The sequence below is a fragment of the Choristoneura fumiferana genome, chromosome 17 (assembly GCF_025370935.1).
Source record: "Choristoneura fumiferana chromosome 17, NRCan_CFum_1, whole genome shotgun sequence".
Taxonomy (NCBI): Eukaryota; Metazoa; Arthropoda; class Insecta; order Lepidoptera; family Tortricidae; genus Choristoneura; species Choristoneura fumiferana.
The window spans coordinates 13,431,400-13,445,234 of record NC_133488.1 but is presented as its reverse complement, the minus strand read 5'-3'; the positions used below and the strand labels follow the sequence as shown (position 1 = coordinate 13,445,234).

At 35.6% G+C, this 13,835-nt stretch overlaps 1 protein-coding gene across 2 annotated transcripts in view; it reads left to right on the top strand.

The window, feature by feature from the left end:
• Positions 1–13,835, top strand: part of Gprk1 (G protein-coupled receptor kinase 1) — a 68,210-nt gene that overhangs the window by 11,929 nt on the left and 42,446 nt on the right. For both annotated transcript variants that reach the window (XM_074100694.1, XM_074100693.1), the window contains exon 2: positions 8,917–8,993. In XM_074100694.1, the coding sequence (XP_073956795.1) occupies positions 8,917–8,993 (77 nt within the window). The remainder of the gene's footprint in view (positions 1–8,916; positions 8,994–13,835) is intronic.

Below are 13,835 nucleotides of genomic sequence, written 5' to 3'. Positions count from 1 at the left end.
CTATTTACTGAATAAATGATTTGAATTTGAATTTGGATAGGGAATTTTTTTTGAAATTTCAGCACTGGGTTTAGAGACTTGAATTTTGCACAGTTGTTCACAACACAACCTCAATGAAGACCACAATATAAATTTTGTGAAATTTCCTGGGAAATTTTGTAAAATCCCGAAAATTTCAATTGCAACACCAGACCGAATAATTTACGCGTGTGAAGCCGCGGGTAAAAGCTAGTTTTTTTATAATTATAGTGGCCGCAGCACACAGGTGACGCGATACATATACGATTTATCTAAATTATGCATCCTCTTTGATATTAGTGTTGTGACAGACTACTGACAACTTTTTCATAACTTAATATTTAAAAAAATTGAGTAAGGTTGTCACTTTTGATAAAGGATGTTATCATTACTTTTGATATAATTAAACTACATCATTTTAATATTTATGACTTGCGAAACTCATAAGTACCACAGAGTATTGTATTGGATATATTTTTTTGATCAATTTACAACTCATAACCCATACCCAAACCCATAACCGTAACTGTCCATGCTGGCTACCTTCTTTTTTTTATTCGACTGGATGGCAAACGAGCAAGTGGGTCTCCTGATGGTAAGAGATCACCACCGCCCATAAACATCTGCAACACCAGGGGTATTGCAGATGCGTTGCCAACCTAGAGGCCTAAGATGGGATACCTCAAAAGCCAGTAATTTCACCGGCTGTCTTACTCTCCACGCCAAAACACAACAGTGCAAGCACTGCTGCTTGACGGCAGGATTAGCGAGCAAGATGGTGGTAGCAATCCGGGCGGACCTTGCACAAGGTCCTACCACCTGCAAAAACATAAGTGTGTTTTTAGTGTATATACAAATAACAATTTGTATTATATGGTGTTAAATGTGTATGAAAATAAAATGTTAAATATTATATAAATTTTTCGAAAATTGAGTATATTAAGCATCCAAAAGTCCCAAGCCTAATGATAATATTTGATGTCACAACTGGATAGTCAAGTGGGTAGAGAATTTGACTATGAAGCCTGTGGTCCCGGGTTTGATCCCCGCTCGGGCAGATATTGTATGAATAATACAAATGTTTGTTCTCGGGTCTTGGATGTTTAATATTATAAAAAAACCGGCCAAGAGCGTGTCGGACACGCCCGAAATAGGGTTCCGTAGCCAGTACGAAAAAAATTAAGTGATATTTTTCTAAGGATTTCGTATTTACTACGGAATATTCCAAGTTTAGGTATATTTTATACCTTAGGCTGCTATTTTTACTCTTAAACTACAAATAATTTTTAAGAAAACTTAACCGTTATAGTTTTCCTTGTAAGTTTGATATCCTGAATTTTTTCAAATTTTGCCATCTACCAGTTTAGATTTTAGAGGGGGGGATTTTGTGCTTAATTTTAATTATTATACTGAATGTATTTTGTAAAAAGTAAAATTATTCTTTATGATGCTTATAAAAAATATTTTTATAAATAAATAAATATCAAGCGACAATTCACACCAATTGACCTAGTCCCAAAGTAAGCTTAGCAAAGCTTGTGTTATGGGTACTAAGCAACGGATTAATATAATTATATAGATAGATACATACATAAATACATATTAAACACCCAAGACCCGAGAAAAAACATTAGTATTTTTCATACAAATATCTGCCCAACACCGGAATCAAACCCGAAACCTCAAGCTGCGTAGTCAGGTTCTCTAACCACTAGGCCATCTGGTCGTCGTTTTATGATTACATAATAATATATTCAATTTGTATTCTGTTATTTAATTATTATGACCAGCAACATAATGTATTTCATTTTTATACATCATGTTTATTATGGGTTTTAATAGTAGTGAAATGAAATAATTATGTTATGAGTTTGTTTATATTAAACAGCACCCCCAAAAATCAAATCATTGAAAACAAAGTTAAAGTAGTGGAGGTCAAATAGAGTGACAACCTTAACACCACTTTTTGAAACCTAGTACCTCCCAAAGGCCACAATAGTGAGACCGTGGATTTTAGATTCCGTACCTAAAAAAGGAAAAACGGAACCCTTATAGGATCACTTTGTGTTGTCCGTCTGTCTGGCCTTCTGTCTGTCAAGGCCTTTTTCTCAGGAACGCGTCCTTTTGGCCCCTTGTTGTTGAAGCTGTAAAAAAAGATAGCTTCTACATTAACGCAATCAAAAGAACGTACGTCCCCTCTTTAAAATAAAATACTGCACCATCATTGGCACAATGCACGCCGCGCTCAAATTATACTGGATTTACAACATTCAAAAACAATTTGAAACCAATTTTTTGAAAAAAGAAATTCGGCGAAGCATAACTTTATTCATGTAATTAATTTAGTCAAACGATAGTTAAGGTCATGTAGGTCATGTCATGTGCTTCAAAAATACCACACCACAATTTTCGCAACACGCGCTTATTAGAAGTACAGATTTATGATCGCATGTTACTATTCATTTACAGTCACGCCAGCTTGGTAGCAGTTACTGCTGTGTGTGATTCATTACCATTACGTTTAGCTTCCAACCCCTCATCTTACTAGGTGGGCAGTAAAAAAGGCAGCAACGCAAGTGTAGCAAGCATTATGCAATTTTATTAGTATGGCACTTCAACGCTATGCATTTTAATGTTATGCCAAGTCTGCTGTGCGTTTTCATATTAGTACCATTCATGTTTTGCCTATACCACGTCAATACGGTATTTGACAACTCCTGATTTTGCCATGTCTTAATATTATTATGACAAATATAGATATACAGATAGTGTTTAGTGAAGAGAAAATTTAAATCGATTGAAAATTGGATTTATAGTGTTTTTTGAAAAATCTATATTCCTGCCTCTTTCTCAAACGCTTTTCTCTATGCAGCAAGTATGGCGGTACTGGCGTGTGACGTCACATGCCAGTATGTATGTCTTTCTCTGTCTAATCTTGAAGTTCAAACCTGTATAACTTTGTTATTTGTGAAGGTAGCTTAAAAATTGTTTTTCTATTCGATAACAAGCATTGTGTAGTTTTAATTTATAAAACATATACAAAATAGTCAAATACCATATTAAGGGAGATATTAACATATTGTATTATCATCAGAGATACGCATAATGGTCAAAGTTCGTATCACAATAAAAAGTGGGTGAAAACCAAATTCAAAGATTCCAATAAGTACATACCTACCTAGATAGTTACAAGTGAAGCTCATAAAAGCGTGTTAAAATGATGCAGGGCCATAAAAACTATAAAGGAAATCCCAGATTTTATATCAAAACAATACGCATTGAAAAATATTTTACACGATGTTGCAATATTTACGTGCCAACTTGAGAGTTAAAACTCAACTACGTACGATATTAAAAAAAATATATATAAGAAGGCACTATCTAAATTAGATACGTATTAATTAAATACTCTTCTATCTAAGAAGTGGGCACGGACCGACAATCTAAAGTTATGGAGAACAGCTCGCCTAACGGTTGTCTTATTGTTTCGCCGATTATTAGTTCCCAACCAACTTTTCGCAGAATTTCATTTCGCCGAATGATCACTTGCCAACTTATCAAAAGATTTAATTTTATTTCCCAACCTCACAGTTACCATCTGTACGTTTGGTCTGTTTGTTATGAAGTCACTTTTCAAGATGACAACTTTCGTTTAGTAGAATGTTTTGGTTGGCATAATATTCATTTCGTTATACAATGTTTCCCAAATGTTTTATTGAATAAGGGTTTCGTTTAGTAACTATGTAATAAGATTGGTTTTTTGGAATCTTTTTGTATTTTTTATTTCAATTCCAAATTTTTACTTTTACGGTCATCCCGTAAAACCGAAATTGAAAATACAAACTGAAATATACAGTGGTGGTCATGTAATTAAGAACGATTTGAAGTTCCAGATTATTTTTAACTAAATCATGTCATGTGTAGTCGTGGTTCCTTCTTAGAAGTAACTAGTTACGTTATGAAATAGCCTCATGAATAGAGCAAACGGGATTTAGAATAAAGAATAAAATTGCTGACATTTTTTACAAATTTTTGTTTTTATCTCTTTTAGTAACAAATTAAAATAGTAATGAAGCTGGACAAATAATTAAGAACGATTTATTGAACGGTTCGAAAGTTTTTTTATTTGAAACTTAGATTAACTAAATCACACTAACGTGAAGTTTGTGCACAAAAAAAGCAATTTAATACATTTTAACTAAAATTAATAGTTAGTAGCATGTCCACGGCTTTTTATTACTGCCTTACACCGGCGAGGCATTGAATCTATCAATTTTTGACATTTCGCAAGAGAGATAGAGCTCCATTCTTCTAAGAATACGTCATACAGTTCTCTTAAATTGCCACACTGTCGATTTGAAACCTTTTTCTTGACTTCGCACCAAAGATGCTCTATTGAGTTAAGATCGGGGCTGTTGGCTGGCCAATCTAAGACAGAAACTGATTGCGATGTGAGGAATTCCTTAACGGTACGTGCAGTATGCTTGGGATCATTGTCATGCTGGAATGTCCAAATAACCGGAAGCACGCCTTCTGCATATGGTAACATTGTTTCTTCCAGTATGTTTTTGTATTGAAATTGATCCATGTTTCCATCTATCAGCCTAACAGGTCCAACACCATGTCCAGAAAAACATCCCCAAATTTTTACATTTCCTCCGCCATGCTTTAAAGTCACTTTTGTGTACTTTGGGTCGAATGCTTTATTTGGAGGCCGTCTTACATATCGTTTGCCATCAGAACATACCCTATTTATTTTTGTCTCGTCAGAAAAAAGAACGTTTTTCCACTGTCTGACTGTCCAGTTTTCATATCTTCTTGCAAATGCATGCCGGGCTTGCCTATGACACCGTTTCAACATAGGCACCTTCCTTGCTATCCTTCCGTGCAACTTTTCTTCTACCAAACGCCTTCGAATAGTGCGTGCCGAGATTGCTGAAGGGTTGTTTTCGCCAAAATATTCTTTTCTCAACTCATTAGACCCTTTAAAGGATTTTGTTTTGCCAAACGAACGATATTTCGATCATCTCGACGAGATGACTTTCTTTGTTTAGGTACACGCGGAACATTTGAAGTAGTTTGATGCGTGGCAAAATGCTTTATGGCGTGGAAAACCATAGTTTTTGAACATTGCAGATGATCGGCTATGTGTTTATACGACCAATTCTTGTCGCGAAGTTTTAGTATTACTTCTCTTGTAGATTTATCACAACTTTTATTTTTCCCCATTGTTTTTATATGAAGCAATCGCCTTTAAGACTATTACGGCACTAAATGGCGTCAAAATTATTCGAATAATAACCTAAAACCACAAAGCGGCGGTCCGTTCTCTATTTAAATTTGAATAAAAAATAAACTATTCAGCGTTCTTAATTATATGACCAGCCAGTAAGTAGTAATACTAGGTTTAGATGTAATGTATAAAGTTTATCTATTTATTTTTTAGCCAATTATATGTATAAATGAATTTACCGCTAGTACGGAAAAGTTTTACGATACCGAGAGAAGTACAAAATATACATGCAGTTAGTAACACTTGTCAGTTTGAAAAAATCTTCTCTATAAAAAATCGTTCTTAATTATATGACCACAACTGTAGATGCACAGAAAAACCAGAAAAATAAGACCATCACTGGGAATCGAACCCAGGTCCTCGGTAATCCGTACCGCGTGCTATACCGCTACACCACTGATGGTCCATCACCACTGGTCATTATGATATTCTGCTTTATAATAATTTGACCAAATGACACGTTACCATACAAAAATTTGGTAATAGTTAGTTGTCAAAGTGAGTCATCGGCGAAACGTTGGTTGGCATGGCAAGTAATATTCGGCCAAATTAATTTCTGCGAAAGGGCAGAACACCTCGCCTAACACACCACTTCGATCACCACCGCATCATACAACTGCTACACACACACACACACACACACACACACACACACACACACACACACACACACACACACACACACACGCACGCACGCACGCACGCACAAACATCACGCCTGTATTCCCAAATAGGGTAGGCAGAGCACACGAAACGACTGCAACTACAACTGTTAGATTGTATAAATTGCGAATTTGCGATCGAGTAGTTATCATCGTCTAAGAATGAATAGATATAAGTATATAATGTAAGAGTATGTGCTACCTACTCTCTACCAGGTTGGAACCTATAGTTTTACCTTGAATACTGAAATGTTAGTTTAGTATTGATTTAGTAGCGAAACTTCGCTTACGCAAACAAATTTACTGTGCAGCTCCGTCGCAAATAACTTCGTTATTTGAAAACAATGCTGTGTATGGTTACCAGAAATAACTTAGGTAACTACTTTATTGGTAATTTCATTGGTTTTACCCGATCCTGGTACTAGCATTACTTAGACACGAACTAGGAGTTAGCTCTCAAAATCACCTATCACAGATGTTTTTTACTTCCAAACCCAAGCACGGCATTTCATACGTGCTTATTATCTGTTGCATGATTTATGATTTGTAACGATTTACTAAAACTAAACTTGGAAGATTCAAGTTTAGGTATATTTTATATCTTTGGCTGCTATTTACTCTTAAACTATAATTCTCAAACAATCTGTCTTTATAATTTTCCTTGTAAATATTTGATACCTATACTTACTACCATCCTCAATTTTTCATTTTTTTCCACCCAACAGTTTAGATTTAGAGGGGGGGAGGGCGGGGACGGGGGGACGCTATGAGAGGTATCCTAAAAAATATTCTTTTAGCCTTTTTTTATTTTACCCACTTTGTGGGCGTGACTGATGTAGATCCATGCCAAATTAAATTACAGCTTTCTAGTACTAATTGTCTCTGAGCTTAGCCGCGGACGGACAGACAGACAGGCTGACAGGCATGGCGAAACTATAATGGTTCCTAGTTGACTACGGAACCCTAAAAAAGATACCCTTACTTAAGCTTTGCATGGGTGCATAGTGCATACAATAGGTTATTCCGTAGTTCTCATTCGCTCCCTGTAGCCGCATCCCGCAACAAATCACTCGCACCATTAAATTGCCTCGCAGTTATGTTGGGTCGACATGTATTTCGCCGTCGTTGACTTGAATTTGTGAAAAGTTGCAGTTAATTTTACTTCTCACATAGACAGTATAATGTGAAAAAATCTAGCAAGTCGATTTTTACTTGCATCCAGGGACCTATCTATGGTATGTATGTGTAAGATGACGATGACAATACGATAATAGGCATGGTCAGCAGAAATGTGTTTTATATCATTATTTTCTCAAATACTTATTATTAAAAAAATATCTGAACGTGAAACTACTTATAATAAATAAAAAAATATCTGTCAATATCGAGACAAATACTTACTACTTTAGCTTTAGAGTATTTCAATTTATAAACGCTAACAACCGGTGTTTTCACCAGTCAATAATAGAATAGAAGCTACGCTAGCTACGTAAAAATGATGCTTAAGATTCTTGACTTAAAATACATAATATATATTAGATTAATAGGCATAAGGCTTAAGATAATTGGCATATACCGTATGCTAGACTACTGGAGCAACCTCTGTTAACAATGTTTTTAAAAATAATCTGTATCTTATTCTTAATTTGATATTGATCTTACGTGATAATCTTGAATGAATCCCTATTTCCCTTGGTCACGGCATCACGCGTGAACGGCTGGACCGATTTTGCCAATTCTTTTTTTGTTGTGTTTGCTATTGTCAGAAGAAGGTTCTTATAAAAGAAGATTTAGAAAATTAAAAAAAAACTGCACCGGGGGCGAAGCCGCGGGCACCAGCTAGTCTGCAATAATCGCCAACTGACTAACTATTTACACTTTACCTATTTGTATTGATAGAATGTAGCTATAAAACTTTGCATAATCTAACCAGTGAATTCTCTCTTAAATACTTCATTTCTTTCTAATCTGTGATCTAATCGTAGTTTTACAATGATGGAGCCATAATATCTGGGTAAATGGGGCAGTATCCGAAAGACTCATCGGAATCGTTATTTTATCCCCTTTATGATTATTGGATCACGATAAAACACACGAAACGTAATACTTTCGGGCATAGAAGGGACGTTTACAAAGTTCATTTAATTTCGACTTAAAAAGGTCGTAAACAACCCTTCGTATGCATTATTATCTCATAGTGCTGAAATAAACTATCTCGTTATGTTTTGTTACCTACTTACCTTTACCCTGCACAGACAGAAGTATACATTCCGGACGAGGAGTTAAGAAATATTCGAGTACGGTCAAAATCATAAATATATATACGTTACCAAGACGTCCAAAATATATATTATGCCACTAAACATAAGGTCGATCTATACATATTTTGACGCTATGGCTGTATATATATTTTTGCATTCGACTGTACTGTTGTAGCGCCGTAACAACTTGATTCCCACTGGGTTGCCTAATTATTATTTTTTACATGATGTCAGTATGTCTAAGTTCATGGCAATAAGGTCGTGTAAGGTCATTACACTTACTGTGACTGTGAGGTGTTGCATCGGAAGACATTCCTCTCCGGGTCCCCCACAGCCCACATCACTGCTAGGTAGATGTTTTAATAGTAAAAATTGTAGTTATTGCAAAATAATAACTAAACAAAAACTATATAATGATGTTAATGACATAATGAGACTAATTTCAATTATACGAGTAGGTACCACAAATTGTGCTATAAGTACTAATGCGTCTTGCTTTATTGATGTCGAGATTTGGAAATAGAATCCATATAGACCTTATGTATTGATTTTACGATTAGGGCATTAGAAGAACCACGAAAATGGGAGATTGCCATCTGTAAAGACCGAAACGATACATTTAATTCTTGTGTCATTACTATTTCATTGATAACAACCTGTATATTTTTTCTTTTTGTTTCAGTGTACGGAGTGTTATGCACAAATATATGGAAAAGAAGAATGAAGTAAATTTTGACAAAATATTTAATCAAGTATTAGGTGAGTAATTTAAACTTTAGTATTATGTTTTCCAGAGGTACATTAAGCAAAAGTGATTAGGTTAATAGGCCAACCCACTGTTTGTTGTTTGTTTCTGTAGCCTCAGATTGACAGAGGGAAAATTACGCCTTGATTGCCCGTTTCGTATTTCTAATCTAATAATATAAACATTCTAGCAAGTACAGCACCTACAAATAAATCATGTAAAACTAAGGCTACCAAAAAAAAAAAACTAAAAGTCGTCTTAGACGCCTAAAATGACAGATTTATTTAAACCATATTTAAACGGTCGTCTTAAGTTTTTGTGGTATCATTATAACAATTAATGATATCACATTGGATTGGAAAGATTCCTATAGGAAGGCAATTTAAACGCGTGAGCAATTATAAGCATCATCAATGATATAAATATTGTACAATCAAGTAACGTTACGTTTACGTCACGGAGGTACAAGAAAATTATCTAAGGTCAGTCGTAGGAAAGTGCGTCATACTGGACAAGTAAATATAATCGTACCTACTGTAATGACATGTTAGAATAAGCAAAAAAAAAACAAATACATTGCATATTTTACTAATTGTTATAATATAAATGTTAGAATATGCTCACTGATCAAGTAGGTACTTAGGAGAACATCGCGTTGAATCTTTTTAATTTTAACCAAATCCCAATTCGTGTCGTCGCACTTCTAAAAAGGAGTACACCACAAATTGATAAGAACGTAAAGGTCGCCAGGCGAAATTCGTACTTGATTCTTCGTGATTCCTTACTTATTTGATCACAACGAGTTGTGCTAATGAGAAATATCACATCGCAAAGTGGACGTTGAGCTGAAGTTGGTACGACAACAATCGAAGCGAGGAGCGTTGGAATATCTTCGTCAAATCCGCTAAATCCGAACTTCATAGCCAAATTGGGATGTCCCAATTTTTGACAACGTATAATAAATCGAAAACCGTTTGGAGAAATAGGCTTTGTGAAGCGTTTTGAGAAATCAGATCCCAAAAGTATGATAAACTGAATTAAATAAACAAAATTTAAGTAATGACCTTCATTTGACCCCTGCAGTGTCCCGTCATAAAGGCAGTTCTAAAGCAGGTATACACAAAGCAAATTGACAGTAAAGCAAATTGACGGTTTGAAATGTTGCTGTCCTGCTTATAATAGCAAAGAGTGACAAAGACATAACTTTAATCACAGTTGTCATTTATCGTAAAGTCTGAAATGTATACGAGTATTTCCTATGTATTTTTTACAAATTGAACTATTAAATGACTACGTTACAAGTAAATATAACACAACTAGCTTTTGCCCGCGACTTCGTCCGCGTGTGCTTTGGTTATCAGGGCATATGTTTTAATTAACCCCCGTTTATATATATGATATTTGTATCTGTACGTGTGCATAGCGAAGTACTACCGTTAATGATAGGTAACAGTTTACTAAAGTACTTCGCTATAACAAACATTTTTTCAAAGCACGAGAGTAAATTAATTATCTCGTGTGCTTCCAGCGAGAACCGAATCTTGCTCTAGAACCCGAGGTAGGTATATATTCAATATTGCACTGTACCTACATAATATTTTGTAAATTAGGTAAATGATAAAAAAGTAAGAACGGATAATCACACAAAAATTACGCTTATATTAAATATTATAGAAAATCAAACGAACTTACCTGTAAGTGACGTTCGATGACTATTAAACGATGTGATTCGCCCGAGAGATTACAATTTATTTCACTTGTAGTAGCACGCGACGGTGCTGCCATCGTACACCATTTTAGAGCAACATTTTAAAACAAAAATGTTACGTCTAACTTGGGGGTATCTCATACACGTTTACCCCATACAGGCCATGTGTGCTGTGTGCTATTTCGTGCTATAAAGGGTAAGATCTAGACTTAGTCTAGTCAGGGTTGGGAGGGTTGTAATCTCTCGGGCGAATCACATCGTTTAATAGTCATCGAACGTCACTTACAGGTAAGTTCGTTTGATTTTCTATTAAACTTCAGTGATTCGCCCTTCGAGATTACAATTTATTTCACTTGTAGGATGTTTAGAGTTTCACGAAATAGCACAGGCAAAGGCAAAGGTACGTCGGAGAAATTATACACGAAGTTATGTATACCTACCCTGTATTGTAAACTAAAAGCATATCCCTTATGTGAAACATAATCTTAAAGTCTTTAATCAAGGCTACTCTGTAAAAACGAGCGGGCAAAAGTGTCATCAAGGTCCGCAGCCAACTCTCGATTGTAAAATTTAGCAAAAGTCTGCGAATTTCCAGACCAGCCAGCGGTTCTCTTAATGATGTCTAAGCTTACTCCTAGCCTGCTGGCTGCAGAAGACGCTGCATGTCTAGTACTGTGCGCTTTAAAGATTGACGTATCGATCCCGCTCTTTACTAGAGTTGCCTTGATCTATCAGCTAACAGTTTGTGAGCGTACTTTCCTGAAAGGTTTCTTAAAACTGATTAAAAGATAATCACAATCATCAGAACGCTTCGTTGCTGTGAGTGTTAAATAACATTCCAGAGCCCTAGCTGGACAAATGGAAGGACGTTCGTTGAAATAGGGTAAATACAGTGTAGGCTGCGAGCGATTAACAGCGGAAGTCTTAATTTTATCCGTTATATTGATAATGAACCTTTGATCAGATCTATGAATATTATCTAGTCTAATCAACGCAAGAGTTTGCGATCGATGTGCTGTAACAAGAGCCAGAATTGTTGTTAGTTTTTTAGTCGACATTTCTAACGAAAGATTTTTGTTAGGGTACAGATTACTCAAGTAATCTAGAACAACGGTTGGATCCCAAATATAGTTATATCGCGGAAGTGGGGTCCTAAGTTTGTAGACACCGGACATAAAACGCCTTATCCGCTGGTTATTGACAACCTCAGAATCTAGTATGAGTGACAAAGCCGCTTTTGCGGTATTGATAGTCCCATATTTGTTGCCTTGATGAAAAAGTGTCATGAAAAAATCCAGAACATTTAAAACAGTCACTTTAAAAATATAATAGTGGTTTCTTTTGCAAAAGATGTACCACTGTTTTAAATAACCGTTATACTGTTTCAATGTATTTTCTGTTAGCGACGCAAGCATGACATCCGCTGCATCGTGTGGAATACCCTGGTTCAGGAATGCCGTCCTGACAATATCCCGGCAACCAGGGTAAGGCTCCGATGCATCTTGTGCTGGGTATATCTGCAAGTTCCCATTCTGTGTCGGCATGCGTTCGGCGAGACTCTGCGTCTGCTATGTAGTTATCGCTTGAACTAATGTATGAAGCAAATATATATAAACCTCGCTCTTCACACCACTTCCAGATTTCTTTGCTTAAGTTACTTAAATGGGGAAATTGAATACCCCCCATTCTGTTAATATACGAAATTGAATGATCAAACGAACTTACCATAAGTGAAGTTCGATCATAATTATCTTGTCTTCGTCGAAGAGATTTAAAAAAGTATAATATTTGACTAATGTAGTTCTGTCCAGCAACTAACGAACCTACTCGCACCAGTATTTTAGCGCTGAAGGAGGGTAAAAAGAAAAAAGTTTTCGATATCCACCCTCAACGCTATCCTATATAGGACCTACGAGCAGCTATTGACCTCATTATTTTCAGAGTATACCACAAGCATGTTTTTTTTTTTTTTTTGGGATTCATAATGGGAGGGAGGGTTTTTAAATCTCTTCGACGAAGACAAGATAATTATGATCGAACTTCACTTATGGTAAGTTCGTTTGATCATTCAATTATCTTGTCTTCGTCTCTTAGATTTAAAAAAGTATAATATTTGACTAATGTAGATGTTTAGAGAGTTTATAAAAAAAAGGAAAACAATGCTATTAATATAGGAGTTAAATAATAAAGGAAACAGTTATAATTTTACATGGTATTTATTTTCAGTAAAAGAAACAAACATGTCTTTTACTTAAATTTTATCAACAACTGGCCTGTTATAAAAGTTAGCAAAAAACAGCTGATTGGTCAGACCATCCAGCTGCTTTTCTGATCACTTCAACGCTAATGCCAGCCCGTGAAGCTGCGGAGGTCGTGGCATGGCGCGTCGAGTGAGCGCCAAAAATGTTAGGATTAATGCCACTCTCCTGGAGGACCTGCTTAATCCACCGGCCTATAGTTTGGGATGAAGCAGGTCTGTAAGGCTTCTTATGAGTAAGTAGTAGTTTGTCGTCTTTATTCGACCTATGGGCTGCAGTAGCCGCAATATATTTTCGTAATGTAGTAGCAGGGCATATACCTGGCCTTTGATTAAAAAATGGTATCTCTATTACTGGTTGTGCTCGTCCAATTCCAGATGTTTTAATTAAATCCGTTATAATAATAACAATCTTATCATTGTAAAACGTAATATTTGAAATTTTAATCAAAGATAAAGTTTGGATCCTTTGAGCAGTAGCCAAAGCAAGAAGCATAACCAGTTTTTTAGTCAACTTCTCTAAATCAATTGTATCGTTTGGTAAGGCACTATCTAAATAATCTAATACTAAGCTAGGGTTCCATGTTACATTGTAACGAGGGAAAGACGGTTTTAATTTAAAGACTCCTCGAAAGAACCGTTTAACATTCTCATTGTAACTTATATTATTAGAAGAGATCAAAGAAATAGCGGATCTATGATTATTTAGCGTACCATATCTCGATCCGTTTTGAAAACATTTGGAAAGGAAATCTAACAGTGATACTATTTGAACATCAAAAAAATCAACCTGATTTTCTTCACAATACTGCCACCATAGCTTAAGACTAGAAGAGTACTGTGACTTAGTACTTTGCGTTATTGAGGAAAGTATGACATTTAAAGCAGACT